Raw genomic sequence first — 23,863 nt, 5'->3', positions numbered from 1 at the left:
TCCTTTAACACCGTTCCCTTCCTGTCACTTACTGTGTCTTAAATCCACCGTGGATTTGCGCTTGTTAATAATAGCGTTGGGCGAATGTAGCGATTTCCCGATAAGACGGCGAACTCGCGGACGAAAATTATTTCACAGCCTCGCGCGTAATGGTGTCTGATACGTGCGTATCTCCACTTGACTGACGAGTTTCTTTTTATCAATTGGACACGTAGGCTACGCAGTGCGTGGTGATAATGCTTTTACGCAGCCTTTGTGTACACCTCGCTATAAGGTGCGCTACGCAACTTCCACCTAGATTTATGAAATTTATTCGACATTATCAGTTGGTACTTTAAAGTTGCTAAGATTATTAAAGGTTCGCTGCTATTTTGACTGCATGAATTATTTATGGAATACTACAGAGGACTGACGCGTCGTGTGGAAAATGTTGAAAGTGCCGTTTTGTGCGCAAGAAAATTGCTATTTTTTCGCTTAGCACTAGTCTGTGCGTATGTATTTCGGGTTTATCAAGGCCGTTCTTTTATTGCAGACACTATTTTCAAAGATTTATATCTTTAATAAGTTCATATCTAGAGCAAAGTCATAAAAGCAAAAGTTAAATAAAGAAGCAAAAAAAAAATTTTACTTTTACAGTTGATATGCTATATGCACCTAAAATATCTTTTGAAGCAATTTTTTAATTTAATAGAGGATACTCGGATTATAATTTTTAATCTCTCTTGTCTCTCTCTCTCTCTCTCTCTCTCTCTCTCTCTCTCTCTCTCACTATATCTGTAATTATGTATCTTATCACACACAAGGAAGTTTGAGTGTAATAAGCATTCAAGTATTCGAGTATTCGCAATGAATATCTCAATTTTAACAATTTTATTATTATTATTATATATGTAGTTAACAATGAGGGTAACAGAATGTATTTTGGTCTAATAAGACAAAGCAGACTATTATTATTTTCCTATTAGCCCTTAGCATTTTTCAAATTGAATCGCCCACAACGGTAATGTGTGAAAAAACGAAACGGATTAGGGCAAATTTCTCACAAGCAACTAACGAAATCATATTTGTGTTAAATCTGTGTTTCTTAATTACTGCTACGATTTATTCTTTATTCAAATACCTCGTATATGTCTCAATGCTCTCCCTCTTACAATCTACTTGCATATCCAATAGAAAGTATTCATTTTTAAGGACCTGAAACAGAGGCTTGAAATCTGAAAGAGAAATGTTACCTGAGTTTTATCCTCTATGGTATTAATAGAAAATTTTTTTGTTTTTGCAAAATATAATCTATATGTAAATTAGAAATAAACATCAGTTTCTATAATATCTTTATATTCTCATATTCTTTTAAAATATAAATATGCCTGTATATATATATATATATATATATATATATATATATATATATATATATATTACGATATTAAAAACTCAAAAGTATTTTATTACATAGACGATTGACAATTAAGGACAATATTTAAACATTTCTCATGGTATATACAAAAGTGATTTTATGCTAAACAAATAAAAATTCATTTATTCTTATATAAGAACTCAACCCATTTTCTTATCAAAATAAATTTTTTATTATCGTGCTATTGAATAAAATGCCTATCAAGTGCAGCAATATACTCACGCTTCTCATAATTTCCCTTTTTTAACAATCTTTATTAATTAATTTATTTATTATATTTATAATAGATGTTTTTAATTGAATTTTATTATTACCAAAACACCAATATCTATAAATACCTTCTATATACACAAAGGCATTTATAGATCTTGAAATATCATTGTCTTAAATGCAGAATTTTCATTGGAATTTCATGGCTTAAATAATTTTCAATTATATCAATATTTAGTTCTCAAATTAAAGAAATTCTTTTTTTCTAATTATCTTTTTATTTTTTATTACATTGGTGAATTATAATGTCGTAAATTGCAAAGTTCTTATTGGAAATTTTGTTTTCATATAATTTATTACTACTCTTTGAAACGATAACTACTCAGACTTGATTCGATAATCTGAAATTGAATTATCATTGCACTAAAATCAATAAGTTCTGAATATTGCACATTTGAATAATATATGTATTTATTAAATAAAGCAATTACGTCTTTTCAAACAAATTCATTACAAAAAAAGAAAACAATATTAGAACAAATTTCATACGCTTATTTTTACTTTATGTTTATTTCATTATATATTTAAACGGGCTATTGTATGTATGTCTGCACATATGTATATATATACAGACACACGTATATATAGATGCATTTACAAAAATATTTATTACTAGACATAACGCAATATTGTGTTTACATTTTTAATTTTTCAAGAATTTAAAAACATTTACAACAAAAAAATTTTACATTTAAAAATAATAATTTTCATCTCATTCAAGTTTTCAATTAAACGAAATTCTTTTTCATGACTAAAATCTTTACAAATATCCCCGATAAAGCACAAGTTTTGATATATATTTTTGCATTTCGTACCTTAATAACATAGGCTTGACAGATTCTTAAATCTTTTAAGACAAATAATTCAACAAATAGTCTTCTTGCAATTGCAATTAGCATATTTATTATTTAATATCATTTAATGAAGTTTATTGTTAAATGTTACTCGTGTCTTTGGTACAAATCAAACAATTTAAGTAATCAATGTAGCTACGAAACATATTAGGTTTATAATTTTCATTCGCAGACATCTTTTTTTTTTGATTTCTAAAATAATCTTGCAAACATATTTTTATACTAGAACTGTAAATTACATACATAAGAAACTTTTTGTTTTAATAGACGCTACATTAAAATGTTTGCAAATTTTGTATATAAAATGTTACATAATAGTATAATTTCTAGAGAATAAATTGAAGAAAAATACTTATTTAGATGTAAAATTCATTATAATTTTATTATATATAATTTAGTAGTTCCTTTAATTTAAAATATTACAATATTGTGTATATTTGGTGTTACAATGAAAAGTACAAACAAGATCGATAAAAAATATACATAAAGCTATCGTTAAAAATTGTATATATCATAGTTCATACACTACACTCGAATACATTTCATTAAAAAATTTCATTTTATAATAGACGATATTTCATACAATTTTCATTCTAAATAAAAAACAAGCTTTCGGTTTTAAAATATTACGGATTTTTTGATTTCCATCGTTAACAATTAAAATTAGGACTTCATAAAATTAATGTGACATATTTCTAAACAATCATTTAAAAATACATCCAATTTCTAAAATCGAAATTAAAACAATTAAATGTGGACACACGTTATCCAGTACGATCCCAATACATGTTGTTTTATTGTTTCGCTATGTATCAGTTATAGTTGGTATGTACAGTTGGCACTAATTCTGAAGCTTATCATTGCATTACAAATGTTGCAACTACCTCTGACAGAAGAAATACAGATTTTTTAGTGGAATGAAAAATGTTACAGGAACTTATTTATTCGTAGATCCATTTATCAGCCCAGGAAGACCAATCAGTGAGTTCTGATTCTTTCTCATCACCAAACCATAATTTAATTTCTTTATTTGCTGATTCAACAGAATCTGATCCATGAATGATGTTGCGTCCAACTTGAATGCAAAAATCACCACGAATTGTACCAGGAGCAGAATCCTTAGGATTGGTTTCACCAAGCATAACACGTCCTGTTTTAACGGCATTAAGACCTTCCCAAACCTAGAAGAATATAATTTTCTTATTTAAATATTTATATTATTTTCTGATAATAAGTAAGTTATGAAAATTGAAATTATTGAGAAAGGCAAATGTAATATTCAAAATGTCAATTATTCAATTCCGCAGATTCTACAGTACATTAGATCCAATGTTTTTCTATTAAAATACACCTAAGGTTAATCCCATTCCACTATGAGACGATACACAATAGAAATTATGAAAATTAAAAATTTATCTGCTTTATATCGGTTATACTCTAACTAACTTATTAATCAAATTATAAATAATATTTCATCGACTGACATTTAATTTCAGTACTAATGGATCTCTTAAATAAATTGATTTGGAATATACAATATGTATGCCCGCATACATATTGTTACTTTATTACATAATTAAGATAAAAATTTTTCAAAGGCTTCTCAATGACAACACTGACAAGGTCATAGCAACTTTACATATATATATATATATATATATATCAATATCATTACAGACCGTTAAGGTCAGGTATTTCTACTTATCATTATTGTCATCTAAAACAAGAGCTATATTTACCATAGGCACGACTGGTCCGGAACTCATGTACTTGACCAAACCAGGGAAAAATGGCCTGCTGGAGAGATCTGAATAATGTTGTTTAAGAAGAGACTCTGTGGGCTAAAATAATAAAAATATATAAATAAAGCCGCTTTAATCATGACGATTATAGTCAAACATAATACGACTGACATTATCAACAACACAATCATACAGTTACTTCACATGACTCGTAATATTTGGAAGAAAAAATTCGAAGCTACGATTAAATCTATTAAAATATAATAAAACATATGTAAGAGTCAAGAATAACGTTGTGTCGAATAAAAGGAATAATCAATTAGTTTACTACGATTCAAATTCGAACAAATCAACAAAAGCTAATAGCTACGCATCGTTAGGACAATTTATATTGAAGAAGAAAGGGTCGAAAGAGCTATAATCTCCAGCCACGTGTCGGTAAAAGAAAAAAAAAACCCTGAAATAAATGATTCGTTAATTCGAACAGATGCACGCACCCAAAGCATCTTCATGGCGACGAGCTTGAAGCCTTTATCCTCGAATCGCTGGATAATCTTGCCGACAAGGCCTCGCTGAACACCGTCGGGCTTGATCATAATGAAAGTCTGCTCTTTGTTCTCGGCCATTTTCCCAATGAAGCTCGTGGATGCAGAAAAACTGGTTAGAAACTCGGTCGTAAGCAACAGCGAAACCTTAACTGGCAGAGTAAGCGAAGAATACCGGTAAAATGTGGGAAACGGAAGGCCAACGTCGCGGTATATACTATAGACCTTAAATTATGTACAGTGAGTACGACAAAGGCATAGGGTGGCATAGCGAGGGCGGGAAATATGAAATTAAAGCCGAAGACGCGCGACTAGCTGAAACGCCAACTCAACGGGCGTCGGGGAAATAGAGAGAGAGAGAGAGAGAGAGAGAGAGAGAGAGAGAGAGAGAGAGAGCAAGAGAGAGAATATATAATTTGTCGATAAAATGGAGTATTGTTGAAAGTATCGCGAAGGGATTGGATGATGATATATGAAAATTCTGCCTTGTGATATGCATAATTTTGAGGTTAAGCACGTAAATACACGGCTTTCTGGTAATTGAAATGTAAATACACTTTATTTTGCCAATTGTAATTTACTTTTGAAGAAGTGTGAACTACGCGACACGTGTGCCCGCTTTCGTAACGCGTAAGTTTAAATTTAACTTTTTCGTAATTTATCTTAATATTTTATACGTGGAAAATAATTTGCCTACTGTCGTTTGACTATAATCATAAATGAAACGATCGCACGGTAAATTATAAAAATAATTTACTATATTACGGATAATTTATTGATAATTTCTCCGGATTGTATATCCTTTTGTGTTCGATAAATCGAAATAAGCGAAGGACAGAGATATAAGGAGAAGAATGATATTATTCTACAAATATCCCCCCAACGTTTATCCGGCTTGTTTTAATTTACGTTTGTTCATTATCACGTCGAATTGATCTAAAGTTTGGTAAATAATGAGTAATCGTGGATTCTTCTATCTTTATTTTACCCTGTTAACATTGCAAACAATACGCATTCAATGAATAATTAAAAATATCTCCTTATTGTGTGCTTAAAAATTCTTAAATAAATTGACTCTCGATCCAATTAAGCATAGATTTATTATTTTCACTACTTTTAGGATAGAAAGTTAGAAAAGTAGATAAATATATCACAGCTTTAATATTAAAGTCTCATAAATCACGGGACTCGAGAGTCTCATTAATGAATGCTATATTGAATTATTTTTAATAAATTATTTTTAATACAAGTACGTGTAATTTGCAATTTCTATGCATAGGATGATAATAAAATAACAATAAAAAGATTAAAAAAAAGAAAGTATATGTAATTATTATTAAACTAATATAAATTATTTTAGAGAATTTATTTTATAAAATTCGTAGGCTTATAATTATTAGTTGAAATGCGCAACGTCCGAACGAAAAGATTTGTTTTGAATATTTAAAATCTTTATCGCTATTAATGAATGTTTCTTCAAAAAATCCAAAAATGATTGTGATTACGAAGTATACAAGTAAATTATATTTATCTTATAACGTTTAACTGTTTTCTTTCTCTCTTCTACTTCTCATTGTGAATATAGCGGTAATCCTTTCTTCATCGCAGTTCTATCGAACGATTAGATTAATAAAATTCTCATTAAAAAGTGTAATTAAAATTTACTTTGGCAAAATGTACAGTGAATGGAAGTAACGTAAATAAAAAATTGCCCAATACCTTGGCCACATCTTACCGCTTCTTTATTTATTTTTTAATTTTTACTTTTCTGTTTTCATTTAATGCGCGATTACAAAATTAACAAACTTTCATTTTAATAAAATCTGCAATTAGCACGGCATTTAAAGCCAATTGCTTTTGGCCTTCGTGCGAAATTGAAAAACACGAAGACAACAAAGAGAGAGAGGAGGTACTACTATACATTATTTATTAAAATTTACTCGCTTATAATCTTAAGTTTTCTAGCTTTCGCGACAGCGCGTCCTTGAAATCTGTGAAGAAATTAAACATCAGATCGTACATTGCAATAGACCTCTATTAAGGACATTACATTTCCACTTCGTTATAATCGCGATTTACGAATTGATAGTACATTATTTGTTCTTGGGTCGTGCCAATCTTATCACGCTAGCTTTTCTAATCTTGGAAATCGGATTAATATGTGTTTCGCTTGTCGCTCGATTGTGCAAAAAAAAAAAAAAAAAAAAAAAAAAAAAAAAAAAAAACCCGCTTCAGCATTTTCGCCACTCATGAAATATTTTCTTATTAATGAAGCCGCTCGCAATGGATATTTATCGCAAGGTCGTATTATATACGCATACAAATGTGTAAGATTTTTATCGATTCTTTTAAAAGTAAAATGGCGTCATCGGTAGATGTTTTCGAGGCGACCTTGCGATGAGCGCGTCACCCAACTCCAATAATTCGTTAGGGATTATTTGAAATAGTTTTTTGTATTTTACGAAATATTTGTGTTGAAATTCATATCGTACATTGAAAGTTACGCGCTATTGTTAATAATTGTGACAATCGATTGAAGAAAAAAATTAATTAACCAAAGTATTCAAATGCACGAGACAATTGTTTAATTGATAATGGCTGTTTGGGTCATCGATGTTACATTTGCATCATTTAAAATGTTAATGAATTTTGGTGGAAAAACAGTGGGCCTTTTCCGGAATCTGACATTGAATTATACATCCTCTAAGCAGCGGAAATCGCGAATTCTAGCATCGTCAAGCTTTATTAAGAATGAGGTGGAAATAAATGGAAAGGCGAGAGGCGCGAGTAGAGCTAGAGGCTAGGATATTCTCCGAGCCATGGCGTCAAGATCGACCTAATTGTCTACGTCGTTCTCCTGCGAGAAGGATGAGGATGAGGATGAGGATGAGGATGAGGATGAGGATGAGGATGAGGATGAGGATGAGGAGGAGGAGGAGGAGTAGGAGGAGGAGGTGGTGGTGGTGGTGGTGGCGGTCGAGGGTCTCGAGGCGGTGTGGGGATCCGGGAGTCGAGCTGCGCTAAGGTGGCCGATGGTGGGGGTCAGGGAGCAGCCGCGTCGTCGGCGCTGCCCCCCTACGTCGTCCCACGAGAAAACTTTGGTGAAGCTCAGCGGCGGTGAACGAGTTGCGATGGCGGCAGTGTAGTCGGGACAGACGTCGGTCAACGTCTGCGCGCAAGACATGATAGCGCGCCTGCGCGTCGTAATCCGCTAAACCGATTCCCAGGAGTCGCACCGAGCGCCCGCGGGTCCTCTAGCCCGGACCGTACCCGGACCTGGCTGACCGAGTACAGTGCCGCGAGGCTGGGCCTACGCGATGCAGACGCAACAAACACAGCAGCAACAGCAACAGCAACAGCAACAGCAACAGCAACAGCAACAGCAACAGCAACAGCAGCAGCAGCAGCATCAGCAGCAACACGGCCACCAGCAGATCGTTCCCGGCTCGAGCGTCATCCTCAAGATGAACGAGACCGTAGTGCAACAGCTGTCGACCGTCGGTGAGTTTGCGTATGCGCGCGAGGTAATCCCCCGGGCGCGGGTTACCACCCCCTCCCCCTCCCCCACCTACGAATAAACTCCCCGCTCCGGAGCCGCGAAGCTCGTGCTCACGACAGATTCGCCACGGCTTCGAGGTTTAAGCCTTGGGAGGGATTGGAATGACGAGGAGGCTAGGTAGGAGACATCGATGAGAAATTGTGCAAATGAGCTAGAGATTTCGTAAACGAGAGACAAACGCGCTCATACCTAATAAGCTGCTTGCCGGTCATTCCGATATTAGATAAATTCAATGACGAAGGTATTGGCACTTATTTTCGAGCCGGTGAAATGAGGTTAGAAAGCGAATGACAACGCCATGTGGCGTTTCTTCAACACGAATGTCTCAACCTTAAATATAACCATTTCGTACTTATTGGCTGTCTTATATTCTGTCATCTCTCTACCAGTGGCTATTGCCTTTCTTATTGAATTGAATAATATGCTGAAGGTATCTCCGCGAGATTTTCCACGCAATTCCGATCAACTAAACTAAATTAAACTAAACTAAAATAAAATATTCCCCTACCAATACAAGCTTATTTTAATGCATATAGTAAAGTATTTAAACATTCACTTAAAGATATCAAAAAAAAAAAAAAAAAAAAAAAGAAAAAGCGAAAAAAAAGAAGAAACAAAAAAAAAAAACAAAGAAAAACCAAAAAAAAAATTGCTAAGCATATACGCGCGCGCGTGGTACGATGCAGCAAGCGTTTGAAATATTTTGTTCGTGTAATATTTGTTTGTCGTTAGAGTGCGCGTCGGGCATTCCTTTGTGCCAGAGCTTCGTCCGTATATTTTTGCAGTAAAATAAAACGAGCGGAGCGCTAACCGGTACGAATACACGGTAATAGGACACTGGCGTTAAGCCTCGAGACTGGAGGAAAAGTGTAATACGACGGAGAAAGTGCGCACGAGTGTAAGGGAACGAAGCACCGTCAGTCGAGAGAGCATTTAAATAAGAGTAGTGTAGCTCTAGAGGAGCCAAAGTAGCCAAAGTACCCAAAGTAACCAAATTAACCAAAGTAACCAAAGTAACAAAAGTAACCAAAGTAGCATATATGCCAAGCCGGGAAGTAACCAAAGTAACCAAATGTAGTGTAGCTCTAGAGGAGCCAAAGTAGCCAAAGTAACCAAAGTAACCAAATTAACCAAAGTAACCAAAGTAACAAAAGTAACCAAAGTAGCATATATGCCAAGCCGGGGATAAAAAAGAAATACAACGAGGAAAACAAGCGTTTTCATTGATCGGTTTCTCTCTATCTCTCTTTTGAGCGCGCGCGCGGGCGCTCCCATCCTCTCTTGTGGCCGCGCGCGCGGGCGCCCCCATCCCCCCCCTCGTCGTACCCCCCCCCCCCGTCTCGGCCCTCCCACTCCATTTCTCTACTCCACGTCGACTCGTCGCTGCGTTTTCGCACAGCGTACAGGTCGAATAGAGATTGCGCCGCGTGCCACTTTCGATCTACTGTGGACCCCCCGACTACCCGTCAGTCCCTCCCCGTAGTTCCTCCTTCTCCTCTGCGTGGCGAAAACCGAACACCACAGCGACCGATCCATGTGTACGCGATGACGACGACGACGACGACCGACACCGCGAGCAGCACCACCAGCACCATCACCGCCGTCGCCACCGCTATCAACACCAACACCACTACCCCGCAAAACGCACACTCAAAAGAGCCGACCTCTTCGAGACTCATGGTGTCCATGGACGAGAAGTCATTGCGCGGTATGGTGTTTTCGTATTACTTTTGGATATTGTATTGTGTGGGTACGTGGTGTGAGCTTGGTCGACGCGCGTCCATCTGTTTCTACTGAAATGCTTGCTCGCGAAAGTTTCGTTATGTCTGCGGCTGGAGAGAAGCCGAGAATGCAATCGTCGTGTCGGATAGACGAACGAACGAACGAACGAACGAACGAACGAACAAACGGACAGGCGCACAGGCGCACAGGCGGACAGACGGACAGGCGGACGAATGCACGTACTCACGTATGCACGCATGCCAGCACGCACGCACGCACGCACGCACGCACGCACGCACGCATATAACGCATTAAATTTGTATTTTCCGTGCTAGTGCTTGGGGTGCGAATATCTGCCTTTTTCCTTTTTCATTCGTCAGCAATGTCAAAGTGACGACCTCCTTGTGATCAGTTTTGCAAAGAGGAGGAGGCAAAACAAAAAAAAAAGCGACGTCGTGTTACTTATAGTATTTTGAAGTAGCTTGGACTCTCTCGAGCGAGAATCATTTGCTTAATTGACATTGCCATTTCGTTGAGATTATAAATTTTGTTCAGCCATCGAATGTCAAAGTGGTGGTGCTGCTCTATAATAATAAAAACAACAACAATAATAATAATAATAATAATAATAATAATAAAATAAGAATAATAATAAAAATAACAATAATAACGATGTTATTCCATTTATTCTCGTATAAATAAATGCATTGGATGCCATAGAAATTTTAAAGAGTCGACTTTGACGTGCAAACACTTTTAGATAACAGCAATCAATACTTTTTAAACAACGTACTAGAGTAACATAACCTCATAGCGCAAGCCATTGGCGACTGTAGCTCCTCAAAAGACTAATCGACCATTGCTCGCGTGCAATTGAAATTTGAAAATTAGCTGCCATAGAATCGTGCGAGTCTACTATCGAGAATTTACTAAGCCAAATATTCATCTTAAACAAAGACGCGCGTACAAAGGAGCATACACACATACGTACATGGACTCGCATATGCATTTGCGACTGTACGTAATGTAAAATGTATGTATGGATAATGGACTTTTCCATGATGATGAGGTTCGTAAATCCCTTATAGAGATAGGCGACGACGACGACGACAACGACAACAACAACAACAACAACAACAACAAAATAAATAAATATGATGCCACTATTTCTGCTGCTTTTTCCATTATTCTATAAATATAAATGAATGATATTTTTAATTAATGATATCGGCTATGCAAGTCCTTTGTCAAATGTTAAAAATATAATGACGTATGACGCACGTGAGGATATGAAAATGACCGGAACGTCATACGAACACGTGTTTTCCGCTCTCTTTCCTTCCTCCAGCTTGTATACCAGTGACTATTCGTATTTTTGTTGATGGGACATTTTTTAACATTGAGAAATAAAGTTTATATGAATTTATCCTCGATTAATTAAGTTGACGAAAAGCAAAAAAAAAAAAGAAAAAAAAAGAAAAAAAGAAAATTGGCATTTTTATTAGTATAAAAATTAATGTTCGCACGCACACGGATCTGCAAAAATCATTCATTGATGTCTGCAATAAAAGAAATACTATTTTCACAATTATTCTAAATATCAAAATACACATTAAGTAGCTCTAATTAATAAAATGTATCTCATCATAACGCGTTTCGACAATACGGAAATAAATTTAAATCATTTTTATTGCAACAATAAGTATTCAACGTTTCAGCATCTTTATTTATTATTTAAAAATTTTGATAAACAATTCTATTCACAAATTATGTTTATAAATTTATAAAAACGTTCGCAAAATATTCAACATCCTCGTTAAAGACGATACGTATAAATATAATTAACAGTATTGTCTATCAGTTACTATTTTTGCAACAATTTGCAATTAACGTATCAAAAAATCGCAGGATTTCTCTTTACTGCAAGAAAAAATAATAAAAATATATAGAGTTTGCCGGATAAACATTTTATAAGAATTAAAACTTTTCGAATATGACGGGGCCTCTATGTAACAACTCCACTATTACTAGCCTATTTTCAAACTTTTCCATAGTATTGAGATAAAAATGATTTTATCATATTTCATAAGCCTCTCATTGTACATGAATATTTACGTGTACTTTACATTTGTACATGTGTGCAGTGCATTTTAAACAAGTGTATCATATACTCTGAACATCTTATTGAACTATATTATTGAAAAATAGCTTATGAATATGATTCCAATATTAACGTTGCTTGTCAATTATATATATATATATATATATATATATATTTTTTTTTTTTTTTTTTTTTTTTTTTTTTTATAAGGTAAACAGGCTACACAATCTCAAGAGCATTACACATGCCTTAAGAATTTCAATGAAAAATTTGGTTTCAATAAGTTAATTGCATATTTATTGCTTAATTTGTGCATTAGACTTGTGAAATTTAACAAATGAACATGGCAACATAGTGCGCGCGCGCTATTTGTATTCTAGTATCATTGCATGATCGGAAATGATAATTTAATAAAAAAATTTCTAGCGTTAACATTTATTTATTTGTTTTTTTTTTTTAATTTTTTAAAATTATTTTACTATAATAATTTTATTACAAATTTGGTGATTTGTTGTGTACAAGTTCGTTCAAACGTAAGCTTATCGACGAGAAATAAATTTTATGTGCAATTTTAAAAATATTTGATAATATATTCATTCTTGTGCACATGTGTGCGATAAAACTAATTTTGTAAGTTCTTTTTTATATATTAATTTAGAGCTCTGCAAGGCGACCTTCACATATTAAAAATAATAGATTACTTATAGCGTTTAAGGAAAAGTTAATATTCTATATTTTTCTGCTATGAAATCATTTGCGTAAATTATATAATTTTAGTACTAAATCAATTTGAATTAGAGGGAAAGCCTTAACAGATAAATATAAATACTTGAAAATGTTAAATTTATAATGATTTATTGTAATAATGTGTATTATATTACAAATAAGAAAGATATTAGTCTGTTTATTCGATTTTTTTTTTTTTTTTTTTTTTTTTTTTTTTTTTTTAATATTCTCAAACACGAGACAAGTAGCTTTATTTTCATAAATTAGTATACTCGACAGCTTTTTAGATACGATATGTTTTATCTAATTTTAAAGATAAAATATTAATAAAACAAATTTTATAAGAATTTAATGTCAAATTTCATAAACAAAATTAATTTTTGTCAATATAAAATAAATTATTTAAAGATATGCGCATTTACAATGGCTTACAAGATGAGCAGATATATATGTATATTAATTTAGTGAAGAAAAAAAAGAAGAAAAACAGAAAGAATAATGTGAAATGAATTTTACAAATAGATGCTGCTCGGAAAATGAAAAAGAAATTCAATATTTTATGTTTACATATGTAGTGCGCACTCATTAAGTACCATTCAAACAGATATTTTACAAAATTATGATTTTAACTGCTTCTAAAAATAGTAAAAAATAATCTTTATAATTATTCTTCATTTTTTTTTTTTTTTTTTTTTTTTTTTTTTTTTTTTTATTCCACTCTATGAGATCCATTCTTATTTGTAACTAATGAATAATATCTAACATTCAAACGCAAATGCTTAATTACGTATTTAAACATATATTAATTATTCAATTGCATTAAGAACTTACGATAAATTGGCAAATCTAATGATTATGTTTTTTAATTATATCCGCATACAATTTCTTCTACTCAAACGCAAGTCAAAATGAATTTCTCAGATCGATAAATTTAAAGTGGAAATATATATTTTAAAATACATGTTATTACATTTTTATGTTAGGGTCAATGAAATGAAGGCTATACGTGCTTACGAAATTAAACAGATTTTATTTAACGCACATCGTTATTTTAGACGTTCGTGTGAGCCATGAGACGGGCACGATATTTTTGTTGGTTCTTTTCCTAAGGAAGTTTACACATCGGCTATCCTCTAATCATTTTCCTTTTTCATACCATAAACTCTAAAGAGATTAAGTAATTATTATACACGATCGAATACTTTACTTTACATATGGTTTAATTATTTAAATGTTCATCCGTAGATTTTTTTAAATAACTGATATAATCTTTGATCGTTTGTCTATTCATTTGAAAAACTATAAAGAACGATTAGGCATTCAAGAATTACAATATCGAAACGCTTTTGTTAAATCTTCATTTAAGACAAGTAACTGATAAGTAGATTGATTAAGTATTGACCTATGAGATTATTACGCGTTATGTTGAATCAATAGAAAGTGCAAAATTTACCCTACCTATCACACTCTTATTGTTGCTGGATTTTGAAACAAATTTTACAGTTTGAACATTTAATAACTCTTATTGACTTATGTGACTGTTTATCATATATTTATCTGTACATTATCAATCGATAATGATAACGAAACTTATAAAATGACTACTAAATTAAAGAGGAAATTTATCTTTAAAACGAAAGAAATTATATTTGAATAAGGGATGCGATTATATTTAAATTATATAGCAATAATTATAAAATACGATAACCATAAAAAGTATTATAAAATAATAATTACTAGCTTGGCAAATCGCTTGTAAAAATTACCTGCCAATTTTAATTTCGTTAGCTGTGCCTTTCTATTCTTTTTCATTCGATTTTTATGTTACAATGGTTGCATTTACATTGTTCATTGTTTTGCGATATTTGAACGAGCAGGTTGACAAAGTACAGAAGTAATATGTATATAGATGAATTATAATATGTATTGCAAGCTTGTGTATTTTCGACGATAAAAAGAAAAAACCTTGTTGAATCTCATTATCATACGGTCGCTTCGTTAAATTTAAATTTGGAATCTAGAGCACTAACTAAATAGTGTATCAATCATGCGGATTTCATTATTTTTACAACGTCCAATATTTATTGTTAATTGTCCAAGATTTATTTCATCTTATTTGTTAAATAATAAGTTATTATATGTGTACATTTGAACGAGAGAGAGAGAGAGAGAGAGAGAGAGAGAGAGAGAGAGAGAGCGAGCGAATCAACAAATTCCTTCGTATTTAAATTGAATCTTGTAGAAAGTATATGTAAAAAACTTATTCAAATTATATTAAATTTCTTTTGTTTTGGTTATTTTCCAAATATTTCGTTATATTTTATGAAATATATTGCTGTATAACAACACTATTTCGACGTAGACAATATGCGAAGATGTAGCGTATTGATTTTTATGAAAAAGAAATCGCAAAAAGCCGAACGTTTCGTACGAGCGATAACGAAGAGTTTAATAAAACGAAAATCTGCTCAGATAGAAAGTAGATTGAATTCATAAAGACTATCGACTATTTAATAAAGTAAAAGTGTATCCTGATTATTTTAAATTATCTTTTTCATAATACTTGCATTCGGCGCGTAAGCTTACTATTAAATAATTATTAGTCGTACTTTATTCTTTTTCTTTTCTTTTTTTTTTTTAAATCCACAAGTTTTTACTAAAGTGTATTTCAAAAAATAAAAGTAACGGAATGTTGTACATGCGAATAGTTTTCCTTTTTATTCAAAAATTGTTTAAGGATTCATGAAAAGGAAAAAAAAAAACAAAAACAAAAACAAATGATAAACGTATAAAATTAATAAATTAGTTCTGTGTAGTAGAAAAATAACAAAACATCCTCGCGAAAATCAGGCTTTCGAAAAATGAATTCGCGAGAATTGCTTTTTAAAATAACATACGCAATTCAGCCAACCCGACTGATCAAAATAGCTTTTAAAAGAGCACAACGCCTACATTCCTTTTTCGAACATTTATTGTCTCTCTCGTCAATAATTGAAGTGTTAAATCGGCATACGTATAATAGTAAAATTTAATAAATAGTTATGTATAAATATTATGGTTGATAGAAAAATAATTCTTTTTGTTATTGTTTTGCTTGGTATATCTTATTGCCAAGGGAAATTAATAAAGATAAACATACTTTTATAATTAATATCATTATCAATCAAGGGTATAATAGTAATTCGAATACTTGAATATTATTGAGCGTTTAAAATTAAACCTTGACTAATCTTAACGTAGTTTGTCTTTTTATAATTTCATTTTATTTATAATTTTTTTCTTTTAATATAAAAATACAATAAATTGTACGCAATATACTTAATTTTAAAGTATTGTAGTACTCTACAATACGCGTACTTAAAGTAATTTCTATACATATTGCATTGATAGTTACTCCATCAAATCGATAAAATAGTCAACTTTTATAATTTATACTTTGGAAATTGGTAAGCTACGTGTGTTGATTACGAGTAAAATCGTGCTTTTACACGATATATATATATATATATGTATATATATATATATATATATATATCGTATATAAATTAGGGAATGCTTTTATATCAATAATTTATTATTATCGGTAAAAAGTATTTGGAAATAGGAGACGCATAATATATTATAGACATAAGTGATAGTAATTTCCGATATGATGGCATTATTTTTATAAATATCAACTTCAGCATCTAGTCGTATTATAATTGAATATAAACGCGTTTACACGCAATTTTCAAATTTCTTTAAGCTCGTACAATTTGATTAATAATTATCTTCAAATGTGCCCGCATTATCGCAGCGTAAATATAAGTTTTTATAATTTTTCGTCAATAATAATTGGCCGTGAAGAACAAATAATGCCTATAATTGTAAACGGGAAGAATTTTTAGCTTATATATATAGATATATATATATATATATATTTTTTTTTATGCTTTTAAAGGTGCTCGTTGTTATGCGTGATTTGCAGAAAAACGCTTAGCAACCATTTTACAATAGGTTCAAAGAAACATCAGCTTTTAAATAATTTCGTTTAATTAATGCATTATCAGAAGTTTCGATGTATAATATCGTGTTAAGTAAGCGAGTAGAGATTAAACCCGTATAAATAGAACAGTGAAGTAATGTCATATGGAAATGGCGCGCGAGTTATTACTTTTTAAATGCTATTATTGCTAACGTTAAAGTATAGAACGCGATTAACGGACATTCAACATGCCGTTGAAATAATATTCAACATTAGTCAAAAATTTGTATGAAAAAGTACGAACCATATTGAATTATAATGTGACGAAATGCATCGAGTGTTGTTATGGTAATTGATGCAGTAAAATGACTAAATTTATTTATTTAACGAGGCAGCGATTCTTCCAATGTTTCCACGGTCTGGTATCTCGAGCTAAGCATAAGGAAATCGGATTATTACGTAAAGTTCACCAATCACGATCCAGAGCTCGATCGCACCCGACGTCACGCAAAAACCTATTTCTTCGCGTAACAACTTCCGTAATTAAGCGTCGCAATCGATAAATGAAAAAACAAAGGCCCATACATGCGGTTGTTTAATCACCTTATCAGCATACGAGCAGGAGACTAAGAATACGAAAAAGCGATCGAACAGTGCGTACATTTTAAACTTTAACACTCAAATTAAAAAAAAAAAATTCGTTCTCTCGGAAAAGTTTGCATCCCTCGCGAGCAGTGCGGACCACGCAGAAAGTCGAGTAAGTGTCGGGTCGAGGGAGTAGCCAGGCTACGACGACGATTAAATTCTTCCAGGCCGGTGCCCTTGCCCTTTGTCGTCAGCGAAGACAACACACCGGCGTCGTTTGTTCCTTCGCTTCTGAAAAGCGACGCTCCTCGCGGTACATTGCGGACACCCACCTTTATATCCTCTCCTCTCCTCCCCCCACCCCTCCCCTCGCCCTCCCCCCTATCGCAGCGCTTACTCGCCTTCATTTTCTGTCGTCACGGTGTTGTTAGCCTGCCTCGCGTGAGGACCCTTTTAAGCTCGCAGTGACCGCGACATTGATTTAGTTGTTGTGCTGTCGACACCCGACCGTTCGCTCGTTCGCTCGTTCGCTCGCTCGCTCGCTCGAGTGGCTCCGTGGCAAATATGCATTTTGGCATGTTGCTCGAGCGCTCAGTCTTCCTCGACGCCTCCATGTCGAATATATTTTTTGAACATTCGCGCTTTTATTGCCGAAAGTTTGATAGCTCGGAGGCTTATCCGAATCATTGGGGAGCTCGAGCCGTACAAAGACCCTCGACAAACTTTAAGAGCCTTTCACGATAAAGCCATACCATACCGATGATAGCCCTGTCATTTTCATTTGATTATTATAGAATCCAAGGGGCCAGGGGCCTTCGCATTCGCAATACGGCTTATTATTTACTGAAAAATCACGCTAATTAAGGCAGTCATCGCGTGCACGTCATTATTATTTTCTGTGCGATTTGCTATTGGCGCTAAAGAGCCAATTCGTAAAAATCATTATGTAAAAGATCTCGTAAAAAGAGTCTCCTTTAAAACTTTTATCCAAGCACAACCTTACAGTGGCCTATAAAAAGCACAATGAATATCCAATAAGGTATTCGGGTACTCAGCCGCCAACTATATTTGCATATAACTATAGTGCGCTAGTTACCGTATTACATGTATAGGCAGGTGCATACGAGTATTGCGCATAAATGTTTTTGTGTGCTGCTTGTGCCTCCTAACGAAACAAGTTCACTCAGATTCTCCTTGTTTACCAATATTAATCGCCAGCAGCAGCATGAAATGAGGCAATAACCGAGGCATATATAAGCCAAGTGTATTCTAACCTCCTTCGCTATTATTCCCTTCCCGATCGATCGATCAACGACGACGACCACGATTTCAAACGTCTCCACGAAGCCGATGAAGAATGCTTTTAGATATGCTTGCGTTCGCGTACGTCACTACCGAATATTAAGTAAGCAACGTTCGTGGATGATCAGTGACGGAAAAAAACGACCAAATATCGGAAACCCAAACTGATCGGTTGCGAAGTGTGCTGGGGCGGCGGAAGGGGAGTCATCGGTTGGTCGGGAAACAGTGTAAATGGGGCCGGTCTATCTCCATTGCCGTCTCACCCGCGGCGTTCGAAGCCTCGATGGAATATTCCACTGGCGCGCATCTGCGCCTTGTGCTCCCGTCTGTGTGTGTGTGCGCGCGCGCGCGCGTGCACGCGCGCCAGTATGCGAGCGAGGGACCCCGGCCCTTCGTTCTCCCAGCCCTCGACCTCTCTTGCCCCACGCCGTTCTACACTTCTCCTTCCTCGTATCGCAGTTTCCTCCTATAACCTAACTTCCCCCGCCCTTGGTCGACTTGCCCAACTGCCAGTCGTAATCGTCGGCAGTGCCGTGAGTTGGTGGTGATGTTGGGGCCCCAAGCGACAGTCTCCTCTCGGACGATTTTCCTCAACCTAAAACACACCTATTTCAGTGATTTTTATCATCGTGTACGTGTGACGATTCTGCTTTTCTCCCCTCCTCTCTTCCTCCCCACCCCGCCATCCCGTCAACCTCCTCACTCCATCTATCTATCTATCTACATCTCCATCTCGTTAACATTGCGCGAGACGTGTCCAATAGGAAAAAACGGTCGGTCGAGTTTTTACTCCTCGTGCGCACGTATCTTAATGGGCGCTGACACGAAGATACTCCTTGCTAACTGTCGGACCCTTTTTCTGAGATTTTCTTCAATTTTAACTCTACCTTTCGCCAAACTTCTCATTATCATCAAAATTGGAAATTACCTCGATTTTCCGAAATTCGTTGGCAATTTGTGACGACTTGGCGAAATCTCGTTGCCATATTTCTTAAGCTTAGATACCTTCATTGCGAATAATATCGCGAGCCTTGGACTAAAATCCAATCGTACTTTGATAAATAGAGCGGATTAACTAGTATAAAATAATCTAATTGCATCGATGCTTTTTATAAAAAAAGTTTATGTTTGATGCACCGAACGTGTAGGCGATATTATCGCTGGTGTACTTGCTCTTTGCGAGCCAAACGTCGACTAAAATTTGAAAAGCATATTATTTTCAAGGCTATTAGACAATAAACATTCCGATAAACAAAGCATTTGGATCCCAACTAAATTAGCGAAGGATGGCGTTTGCTCCATTGCTAGTAGACGGCATCTCGGCATTTAACGACAATTTCGTCATGACGTTTAATAATATGTTAACTAATAATCGAAAGATATAGGTGTCGACGAAAAATTTCCATCGTTAATCCGTAGGAAGATATTCTTTGATTCACAATTTCAGCGCGATCGCCTTTGTAAACGTCCAAAGGAATGAAATAGAAAATTGTATACCTTCCGTAAAGTGAATTATCTTTCGCCGTGAAGGCCGAAGAGGGGAAAGGCGGACGCTTAGCGTTGTCGAATGTAACCTGAAATGTCTTGGCTACGGCTCAGCGATTTAGCCACTCTCCCCTGCCTAGTGCGAGTATGGAAAAAACCATTGGATTTGCTGCGAACGCGGGGAATTATATGCTAGATAGAGAACTAGTCAGTGTGTTTTTTTGTGTGTGTGTGTGTGTGTGTTTGTTTGTTTGTTTGTGTGTGTGTGTTTTTGTGTGTGTGAGAGAGAGAAATGGTCAGAAAGAGATGTTGCGCGCGTACGCTCATGCATGTGTTCACGCATATGCGTACGTATGACAAGGTTACTAAATTATAACTTCATAGGCGAATTGTTTATGAACGTATTTACACAAACGCAGCTGCACGCAAAGAGAAGTAGACACAGACACATGCGCGTGCACACGTATATATCATACTCGTGTTTATTACATAATTGTATCTAGTAAATTTTTTTTATTATGTTTCCTCAAGTCGCGATGATGATTATCTTTCATTCTAACGTTAAACATTGAGGTGCGTAGAAATGGAATAATTGTAAAAATGTAGTGATGGAATGTAATATACATTTGCAAATATTTTACACCATCAGGATTTATAAATGCAATTTCTAAATGAATATGCATTGTTTTTACTAGTATTATAAATAATACTGAAACGACAACATATTTTTATAAAAACGGAAAGTATTACAATTTGTCATTAGTATTAAATATTTTTGCGGATTTATAATATTAATAAGTATATTTAAATTGAAATTTAAATATATCTGAAAATCGTCAAAAAAAAAAAACAAAAAAAAATATATATATATATATATATAATAGCATACGTTATAAAATGAATTTTTTCCTATTATTATCGTGATAATAATAATTTGCGTACAAACTATGTTATTGTAATTTATAAATTATATGTGCGCCCTTCTGCGTGCACACACACACACGCGCGCGCGCGCGCTTACGTACGTAAGTACTATTTTGGAAATAATGGTTCTTATTCAATACATTTAATTCGTTAAGTATTAAATACATATTTTATATAAAATGTATACAAATGAATTTCATGGCAGAAGATCAATGTTTTTTCTATGAATAATACTACCGATATAAGAATTAGAAAGGCGAAATTGTTCTTTACAATGTCTTGCCACATCACTATTATGAATATTTTTAAGTTCGTCAATTTTTTTTCTTCTTTTTTCTAAGAAATACTTTAATGTTTTATAAAATTTATCCATACCTCAGAATAAATTAATAAAGCCTAATTAAACGAATTTTAAACGCCAATGTTTTTTGGCTTAATCACTTATTAAGGACAAAATAACGTGCATTGTTAATGCCGTAGCGCGCAACTTTTAAATTAATATTATAAAAAAAAAAAAAAAAAAAAAAAAAAAAAAAAAATAGAAAAACGACCATTTTATTCGTAACATGTGCAATTAAAAAAAAAAAAAACACGAAATATGAAAAATATATCGTTTTATCCCAAAGTCAATCGGAACACCTATTCGAATTAAACAATTACATTGGATTTGTTAATCATCATTTGTGTTGACTTTAGTCATTGTCATAAAGCGAGCCCGATTGATTGGAATGATGGGAAGATCTCGCCTCGAACGATTTACCAAATTCATTATATTCGCTCGCGGACGCTCACATTACACGGATGCTCGCAAGAGTATTTATACATTATTGCTTGCATATGCCCTTAATCTAGATAAGTTGTCATAAATATAAATGGAGCTAGATATCGCGATTCATTGGAAAACGGAAATTTTCAGGTGTAGGCAATACAAAGGCTCACTTTGTCGATCGAAGTAATTCTTTACTGGCCAAGTATTCCCATGAGAAAATGTATGAAAAGTCAGAGATATCCACTAATAACGAAGTACGTAACGAAGATATTTTTCAGTAAATCTAATTTCAAACTGTTATTGGCAAGTATTTGGAATTGGTTATTAGTAAAAAGTGTACATTTAGTGTAAGTGAAACGGAGCTGCATGACCCGCAAGGAATGAATATTGGCAAGATTTGTAGGGAACTTGACAGTCAAATACGTTTTTAAATTTTTTTTTACGGCGAACAAGATTTAAAGAAATTATGAGAATGTCGATGAAAAATTTATGCATTGAAATTATTTCGAGTGATATTGCTTCGAGTGTGCTCGGAATCATATAGACACTGGCTTCGGAGCTTCTAGAACGAGGAAAAGTTTGACAGAAGAGCAATGTTGATTGGCATTCTCGACAGAAACTAAATATTATGAATCGTGTTTAAGGAGGATGGAATTTCGTTAATAAAATGACGATGACGAATAAAATTGTAGGGCTGGAAATTATCGCGAAAGAGACGACGATGGCTGTCGTAAATAGCGCAACGGTCTATCTTATCGTGTAATTAATTTGCATTTCATCCGTATGTTAGGAGATGTATCGAAGAAAAATGCATCCTAGCATTTATTTATATGCGCATGCATAAAGTACCTATTAGGTTTAACCTTTGTGGTGCTTGTGTCACTTTGTTGTTTTGCAACAGAGAAAATGCAAAAGATATCAATAATTTATCGATCATCGAGGATTACTTACGATGGTGCTTGATATCTTATTAGTTTCTAATGAGAAAAATCATTTGATATCCAACACTTTCTATCTAATTTTCATTTTCTCTTGTTCGAACAACAGTACAACTCTTATGGCCTAAATATTCATAAATTTTTACTTCAATAATAGCTACAAATTATCTTTAATTTTATGCTTTCATTTCATCGATGTCATAGCTTGCGCAATATAAGTAAGCGTCCAATTCGGTTATATCGAATTTTAAATTTAATTTCCTAATTTCTTGCTATAAAAATGCATCTGTAATATATCTCTATCGTATAATCCACATTATACGATCACGTAAGATTCACTTAAAATTAAAAAAATGCATTATTTATTCAGACATAATTCACTTTGTCACACTGTTGCAGTTTTATGTTTAAATGACTTGTAAGAAATTCATGTAAAAATGGGAAAGAAATTGAATGAGAAAGTGAGGTGAAAAGTTTGTCAAAGTAAGTATGTAAGGCGTTACAAGCTTTGGCATCAAAGCGAATATATTTTAAATATAATCTAAATTACATAAATTTATTCATGATTTTTCGTCGAATGAAGCAATATCCGTAGCTATCGTCGCTAAATGCTTCGACATATCCTTCAACAGCCATTAAATTCAACAATTTACGATTAATTATTAATCTAATATCGTAGATATCCCATACAAATAAATGAAATTACGATAAATTAAATTAAGGTACCGTCTCCTTGATAATTCAATATGAATTTTCTATACTGTATCAGATCATTCAAAGTACATTTAATTATAATAAATGAAATAATGCGTACGCATTTTAATAATAAAAGAAATATCGAGAGGTTATAGAGATGATTATCTTAAGAAAAAGTCAACGATGCGAATATACCTATTTCGATATTGCCTATAATAAGAGTATATTTATTAATCTTGAATAGGCGTGCGCTTGGAAATAATA

At 33.7% G+C, this 23,863-nt stretch overlaps 2 protein-coding genes across 2 annotated transcripts in view; one reads left to right on the top strand and one right to left on the bottom strand.

The window, feature by feature from the left end:
* Positions 1 to 3,333: 3,333 nt before the first annotated feature.
* awd (nucleoside diphosphate kinase) lies at positions 3,334 to 5,047 on the bottom strand. The gene is made up of 3 exons (XM_011497474.1): positions 4,781 to 5,047; positions 4,281 to 4,382; positions 3,334 to 3,722 (listed from the first exon to the last, which is right to left on the bottom strand). Exons 1-3 carry the CDS (start codon positions 4,907 to 4,909, stop codon positions 3,483 to 3,485), a joined length of 471 nt encoding a protein of 156 aa, XP_011495776.1. The 5' UTR covers positions 4,910 to 5,047; the 3' UTR covers positions 3,334 to 3,482.
* Positions 5,048 to 7,910: 2,863 nt separating this feature from the next.
* The window catches only part of sxc (O-linked N-acetylglucosamine (GlcNAc) transferase sxc), a 79,261-nt gene continuing 63,308 nt past the window's right edge, over positions 7,911 to 23,863 (top strand). Inside the window, exon 1 of the mRNA XM_011497473.1 lies at positions 7,911 to 8,329. Within this exon, the coding sequence (XP_011495775.1) occupies positions 8,146 to 8,329 (184 nt within the window). The 5' untranslated portion in view covers positions 7,911 to 8,145. The remainder of the gene's footprint in view (positions 8,330 to 23,863) is intronic.

Source organism: Ceratosolen solmsi, unplaced genomic scaffold (assembly GCF_000503995.2).
Source record: "Ceratosolen solmsi marchali unplaced genomic scaffold, CerSol_1.0 scaffold47, whole genome shotgun sequence".
NCBI lineage: Eukaryota > Metazoa > Arthropoda > Insecta > Hymenoptera > Agaonidae > Ceratosolen > Ceratosolen solmsi.
The sequence above is the reverse complement of the archived record's forward strand: the minus strand, read 5'-3'. Positions and strand labels throughout refer to the sequence as shown.

Coding starts and splice junctions, on each gene's coding strand:
- awd (XM_011497474.1), bottom strand. CDS start 4,909: ATGGCCGAGAACAAAGAGCAGACTTTCATTATGATCAAGCCCGACGGT. Junction 4,383..4,780: donor TCGCCATGAAGATGCTTTGG/GTGCGTGCATCT, acceptor TTATTATTTTAG/CCCACAGAGTCTCTTCTTAA. Junction 3,723..4,280: donor CCGGACCAGTCGTGCCTATG/GTAAATATAGCT, acceptor ATATTCTTCTAG/GTTTGGGAAGGTCTTAATGC.